At 39.4% G+C, this 7,392-nt stretch overlaps 1 protein-coding gene across 2 annotated transcripts; it reads left to right on the top strand.

The window, feature by feature from the left end:
* The first annotated feature begins 1,752 nt into the window (after window positions 1–1,752).
* On the top strand, window positions 1,753–6,999 carry LOC122992446 (FAST kinase domain-containing protein 3, mitochondrial-like). Of its 2 annotated transcripts, none has more exons than XM_044366240.1 (10): window positions 1,753–1,870; window positions 2,138–3,052; window positions 3,253–3,403; window positions 3,515–3,702; window positions 3,853–4,021; window positions 4,473–4,558; window positions 4,769–4,940; window positions 5,126–5,195; window positions 5,356–5,470; window positions 5,946–6,999. In XM_044366240.1, the coding sequence occupies exons 2-10, from the start codon at window positions 2,183–2,185 to the stop codon at window positions 6,045–6,047; spliced, it is 1,923 nt and encodes a 640-aa protein (XP_044222175.1). In that variant the 5' UTR covers window positions 1,753–1,870; window positions 2,138–2,182; the 3' UTR covers window positions 6,048–6,999. The 2 variants fall into 2 exon arrangements, with proteins under 2 accessions (XP_044222175.1, XP_044222174.1); XM_044366239.1 differs by lacking the exon at window positions 1,753–1,870 and adding an exon at window positions 1,879–1,962.
* Window positions 7,000–7,392: the final 393 nt, after the last annotated feature.

The following is a 7,392-nucleotide window of genomic DNA, read 5'->3' as shown; positions in this document are numbered from 1 at the left end:
TTTTTTACAACCTAACTTTGTGGAAAGGAGAAGGGGAACAACATGGAGAGTCCCTTGGGAGCACTTTGCATGTGTCAGTAGCTCAGGTTTTTCTCTGGGGAACACCCCCAACTCCAGGAGCAATGTCCAAATTAGGAAATGTGCGTCATGTAGTAAGTAGATGTGAACCCCCTCGTTGAGACCTGCTGATAGACGTAACAGTGGAGCAGAGGACAGAGACTTAGATAGCAATGTAACCAACCTGCAAAAACCAACCTGGTATTTTTTTTTTTTCTTCACGAAAACAAATAATTTTTAAAATATCTGTGCTTTGCCACATAACGAATTTGTATTCGGGCACACCCCAGAAGTTGCTATCAGTCGTATGTACAAATATACATATGTACAGAAAAGTAAAAATCTATTTTAAAAAAATGTGGTGAAGGGGCTAGAAGAAATGCAATGAATGTGATAACCTAACATAAATTGGTATCTGTGTATTTTGTATTAGCTTAAGCGTGTATTTAAGGACTATGTGAGGAGTAGCTTCATTTGAGGATAAAGAAAGACACAAGCCACATGTTTATTCAGGGCCATACAGCCACCATGGAGGACACTGTGGTCATGTTTGCTATATTTCTTATTTAACTGAGAGTAGAGTGAAGCTTTAATGTTCCCTCGAGGTCAATTTGGTTTACAGACAGAGGTCCATAATAATAAATACAAAAAGAATTCAACGAGTAACAACAGTAATCAATCCAAAAAAAAAACCACAACTACAAGTTAACACCAACATCACAGCTGTCATTTGTCACCTAAACCATCAGAGAAAGCAACAAAAGAAAAGAAGCCAGAACCAGGGGACACTGTGTCACACACAGCTAGTAACAGGCCTAATCACATCGTATTAAAAAGCAGATAGCTGTTGGAGTAAAAGACTTTGTTTTATCTGTTTGTGTCCCCTCTTGGGATGTAAAACTCCGCCCTGATGGAAGCAAATTGAACTCACTGATCATAAATGTTAGAAATGACTCAGTGAAAGAAGTATAAATCACTTTTAACAGAGACTAAAACCTTTGAGAATCCTTAAGAAAAACAATCTTTGGTTTGCCTTCTTGTAAGTAAAATCAGCGTTGGCATCAAATGTAAGTTTCTTATCCAAGATAGTTGCTGAATATTTGTAGTGCTGGATTACAGTCACAGGCTCCCTTTTAAAGATGGCGCAAGAGAAGCAGGTCTCCTGCGAATGTCAATGAATATCTGTAAGACATGTAGGAAAGACTGATCACAACTGTGGGATTTTATTCTGGGGAGACTAAAACTCTTCAACTAAAAAAAAAACATTAACACATTGTGGCGATTTTAACATCGTATTCAGCATTTCCTCAACAATTTTATTTCTGGCAACGTGGAGAAGGTTTTAAAACAGTATTTATTGATCTTCATATATAAATATAATTAAAAAGTTTACCCAATAAATAAAATATGATAAATCAAAATGACTAAAAACTTTTTAGACTTCACTATTCTTATTTATTTGTATAAAAATAGCTAATTAGAGCAACCTTTGAAGAAATACATGGCATTAATTCACTTTTAAGAGAAGAAGGTCATTAAAGTCAGTGAAGATAAAGTGTTGCTTAATTAATATGACCTATGGCCACAATATATGACCACATTTGATGCGGTCTGTCAATGGATCCGGAGTGGCACGGCTCGTCCAATCAAAGAGCACGTGAGTAGGCTACATAATGTGCAGTATACAGGTTGGCCACAGGGTGGCAGCACATGTAAACACATGTCAACTTACACAAGCTGTTACCAAACGCTGCTGAAGACTGTTCTGTAATGAGTCGCAGCCCTCCTCTATGATCCCGCTGTCTCACTGAAGGTAAGTCGTCTGTAATCCTTAACACAGGGAGAAGTTACTCAGAGTAGGAGTTTAAATTAAGTTTTAGTCATGTTGTCAAAGTGTTAAACGTTGTAAGTACAATTCCGCTTCATTCATTTTAAAGTTGACAGTGTCCTCGTCTTTGCGTCTTCTACAATGTGTTTATGTTTAATTTTACTCTTTCTTTAGATCCTTTGACTACTTCACATGTGAAGCACTGAGTGTAAACGTAAGAAAATGCCCTGACAGTGGATTTTCTTGTCTTAGTGTGTTTTTCTGTCAGGAAGGGGCTGTTACATCACTGACGCAACAATGAAGTCCATCGCTTGTATTTCTACCTCTGTGAGAACGGCGTGTCAGCACACCTCAGCTTGTTTCTCTCTAAATCGTGCTTTAATTCGTTCCAGTCCGGTGGGTAGATGCACTAATGCAGCTTTTGCTAGTAAAACTGTAGTTGCGCAACAACCGTGCGTAACCGGTGTACGTGCTTTTCATGGTACACACGTAAATACAGCAGCGGTCCAGCACGTGAGCGCAGCCCCTCTCCCCATCCCGGTTTATGTACCGGGGAAAAGTGAGAACGAACTAAACCAGCTTGGAAGACGCATGACACCTAAAACGGCTACAAGATCGGCCCCACACCTGTCCCCATACAGCCCATACACCAAACCACAAAGTAACACAGCTGTCAACATCCACTCATTGTTTGAAGGGGAAGTCATCCAGGAGCTGTGCACCAGGCTGACACACTTCCCAATCAATGACAGGGCAGAGGGACTGGCCACTTTACTGGGAGCATGTGTTGAGTTTGGTGTGGATGGCCACAACCCTCTAGTCTCTAGACTGATAAATGAGTGCCTGGAGCTCCTCTCCAACAGAGACATCAGGGTGGCACAGCTCTGCCACCTGGGTGAGGTGGCGTACGCCCTGGAAGGCCGCCAGTCAGCGATGGTGACAGAGGTCCTGGACTCCATAGGTGTAGCTTTAGAAGAGGACATTGTCTCTCCCAGCGAGGCTGTCAGGGTCTACTCCCTCCTGGCTCTGTGTTACCAGCCTGCCAGCCAGCGGCAGACACTCCTGCTGTCCACTTTGCACAGACACACACAAAGGCTGGTCCACAGGCTAAAAGCCAGACAAGTCAGCGACATTCTGCAGTCCCTGCTGAAGTTACAGCACAGACAGGTACGAAGAGCAGTCCTTTCTCAGGTTCTCTTTAATTTCTGATGATTTCTCACTTATTAAACACCTCACATCTAATTGTCCTTTTGATAATTCAGTTTCTTTACGAAGACATGTTCAGTTAAAAATAAATGTAATGGTTGTGATATATCCCTTTTTATGTTAAGGATATTAATACATCATACTAATATCCTGTTTGACAGGCCATTTCCTTGGTGCTGAGGCTGAGTCACAGAGCATCACGAGTCTTTAAAGCTTTCAGTAACAATGAAGTGATTAAGGTGCTCTCTGCATTGATGATCCTGGGACAGCATGATGAAGAGCTCCTGGCTGCTATGGAGAAACACGTGCCAGGTGTGGTTTATTTTGCAAAACTTTCTGTATTTTTTTTCTTTTTTAAAAAAAGGAAATGTAAAGATGAGGAAATGTTGAGATAATCATGGATTATTTTGCTGTGTTTGTCAGGGAGGCTGGGAAAGTGTGATCCGGAGTTGATCAGCACCGTCATGGAGTACTGTCTGCAAACGAGGTGCCGCTCTGAGCCCATCTTTGAAGCTGTGGCTGAGAACTTTGTACTCCATGCTGAGAGACACACCACCCTCCAGATAGCCAAACAGATTGTCGCCATGGGGAGACTCAACTACCTGCCACAGGTGAGGGCTGTTTATACTGTTGTAATACTGCACACAAATCAAAAGGCAATGAAATGCAAGCACATTTCTGGACCTTTCTGGACAAAAAATAGGTTCCTCAGCATGCTATAAAAATAATCTGTAGTAATTAATCTCTCCTTTACTCCTCAGTGCTCCAATCAGATGTTTAAGAAGCTGGAGAGCATTTTATCATCAAGGTTTTCCCAATTCCAGCCTCGCTCGCTGATAGAGGTGCTGCACGCCTGCATCCACCTAGAACGCTTCCCGCTCAACTACATGTCCAAAGTTTTCAGCCCGTACTTCCTGCAGAGGCTTCAAGGTATGTATAAGCTTTGTATTGCTTACTGAGAGAGAAGAAGAGAGGGGGGAAAGAAACTTTGTCACATCATGTTTTCATCTAGTGTTCCCATATTTTCTGTCTGAGGAGGATTCAGAAATACACCCACAGCTAAGTGTCAGGGTCAGTCGTGCCCTTTACTGCTTGTTGCTTCAACAAACAGGCTTCAAAATACTCTTGGGCTCTGTTATATCACCCTTTCACCTGCTGCTGTCTGTATATACAAGGCTGGATTTTGTAATAGTTTCAGTGTCTTTGGTACCATACTGTTTATTTATTAGTGTGGTTATTCTGTTTTTTGTCAAAGAAAACTGCTGTCATACCGAAGCTACTTGTTTACAGCACATGGATGTACAACATTTCACTGTATGTAATATGTATGTAACAGGCTATGTAATGTTTATGATGTAAGCTGTCCTTGTCTGTCCTACAGCACAGGGGGAGCCATTGGACAAGAACGCATTGGGACAACTGACACAGCTCCATCTCTCCACATCATTAGAGTGCAGTCACTACTGGGTGAGCATCACACAACCTAAGTTTTGTAGTTTTTTTTAAAGCTTAAACAGTATTAATTGAGCTACGTACACTCACTTTATGTCAAATTACTTGTAGTAGTTGTCTGAATAAGTGAAGCACAAGCAATGTCTTTCCACTTTGCTTTTAGAAAAAGGATTGAGTCAGAGAATTGATAACAGGAATGAATTCTTCTTTCGCCTTTCTGGTCAGGGTCCCAGGCTGCCCTTCTTCCTCCATGTGAAGAGGTTTTCGTCTGTGGACCAGGCCTTTGAGACACCCATGGAGAGTCTCTTGTACAAACAGGTCAAACGGCCGCTGACACAGCTGTTGGGGGGAAAGTTTTACTCCACCAGTATATTTACTCATAGTGGATACACTGTAGGTAAGCTACAAGCAAACACATATACACAAGTATATGATATATGCTATATTAGAAATACTTAATGGTATATCCCTTCAAAATTCAAAAAGAATCAACCATGTGGCTCACGTGAGCTCCATGTGTCTTGACACCTTATTGTTCATGCTGTACTCACGGACAACTTGTTGTTTCCCTTTTCTGTCCAGATGTGGAGATATGCCTGGATGAGGAAGGATTTGTTCTGCCCCTGTCTCAGTGGGATCACACATATAGAAGGTAGAAACCCAAATGCTGCAGTGTTAGATTAATAAAACACACACTGATTAACACACCATTTACATTTTGAACTAGTTGGAAGTTAACAGACAAACTGATTATTTAATCTTCTTCCTCACCCCAAAAAAATGACACAATGTTATGTCTCGTTCATGTGTAGGATGGCACTGTGTTTAGATGGTCAAAACCGTTTCTGCAGCAACACGCAACACCTGCTGGGAAAGGAAGCCACTAAGAGGAGACACCTCCGTAGGATGGGCTATGAGGTGGTGCAGGTATGTTTGGCAAATATTGTCGCATTAAAATTAAAATCATGATCATAAAACTAGATTGTTGCATCTAGGCATCACAGCTTTGTTCACTGCTGATTTGCAACTTCCTCTTTAAGTCTACTAGTTAGACATTGATATGTTTTGCCTTACTTACAGTTGTATTTGTTGACGCTATGTTGTAATTTTTGAGAATACATTTAGTATTTTTCATTTTTGTTCACACACATGCTTAGATGTGATTTATAATGGACTCAGCCTCTGGCCTCTTGTTGCAGTATTTTTTTTGTATTGGCATTTCTATTTATTTGTTATCTTCAAGGCATGATATTCAAGGAAAAAATGGTCAGCATTAAGATGTCCAAGCGCCTTTTTTATTTGTCTTGAACTCTCAGCCAGAGAAAATGAAACAAGAATGAAAGACATACTTTTTTCCTCTCCAGCTCCCAACTAGATCTCTACTATTTTTTTTCTCTTACAGATCCCTTACTTTGAATTTGAGAAGTTAAGAACTCACAGGGAACAGGTCCAATATCTTCACAGCAAGATCTTCCCCACCATCTTCAAGTTCAATCACAGTTGACTCACAGGTTGAGTACAACTTCAACTAAAGATTCTCCAGAGACTTTTAATGGTCGATTCTTACATTATTGTATAAAATCAACCAACTTTCCAATGAGTTGAATGAACATTTAGCTGAGTGTTGCACACTTGTTATATACAGCGCAATATGAAGACGATATAATGCCTGACAGAAAATGCTGCAGACATATCATAATAGGAGGATACTAATCTTAATGTCTGGGAATAATTCAGAATAAAATATTTCACAGACCTGTAAGTTACAAACCGAAGTTACTGTATAACATAAATATATGAGTGATGGTCTGACAATTTGATCCCCTAGTTCTTTGTCATTTTAAGAATCGACCTGTCTTGTTTTGAGCGTTAAGGTAAAAAAAAAAAATGTCAATGGACTGTTTTACAAGGATATTTTTAACATTGCTGCTGATATCAAAGCTGTCTATTAAGGGAATTGAGAAATTAGATATATGTGGATAGATATAATCATTTTCCCATTAAAAGATGAACAATCATATCCCTTAAATAATGGAGCTATTTAACAGCTGAACTACCAGTTCCCTGGCCATATGCGTGACTATACATCTTATATATGCACCTTGTAACCTGATTTTTTACTTTGTCAATGGCTATAGTCAAACTGACTAAAAAATAAAAATAACAATACTGACCATTTCTATTCTGTTAACTTATTACACAGGTAAAAGGACATGATGAAGTGAATAGAAAATAATAATTTAAAAAGGTTATGTAAATATTTAATTGCACAGCGTTGTGGCTTTGCCTTGTTAATTGTACATGATTTTCTTTGGGGCTGGAAAAAGAATGTGAACTTGAAATTGGTCTGGAAATGTTGATGTTCAAATTATAGCTATACATGAGATGTACAATGTGTGATTTGCACTGTGCTTTTATTAAATGCTTGAAGATATACCATAAATTGCCTCAAATTATCTGGTGGACTGATTTTTCAAAATAGGAAACACTGAGAACAGTTGTTAGAAAATGTGCAGGGGCCATGCTTGTAAATGAATATCAGTGATGTGTATAAAAATATTCTGAGTACATTGTACATAGACAATGAATAACGTCTGTAAAGATACACTCTACTGTTGCCCATTAGCATATAGACAAATACAGCAACAGAGATAAATTTTTAATTAAGGCTTAAGATTGAAAAATGAGACATCAGTAAACCTGATATGCAAAAGCTAAAACGTGAATGTTTTGCAAATGCTTGTTTGCAGTGTATATAGTCGGTTAATGAAGTCACACAAAATCAACATTTGAACATACGCTTGTCCTCAAGCATACAAAATAATTTGTCTTCAGTTTTATGTGCAGTG

The sequence above is a fragment of the Thunnus albacares genome, chromosome 11 (genome assembly GCF_914725855.1).
Source record: "Thunnus albacares chromosome 11, fThuAlb1.1, whole genome shotgun sequence".
NCBI classification, from domain to species: domain Eukaryota; kingdom Metazoa; phylum Chordata; class Actinopteri; order Scombriformes; family Scombridae; genus Thunnus; species Thunnus albacares.
Note: the sequence above shows the minus strand (reverse complement) of the source record. Positions and strands in the feature narration are given on the sequence as shown.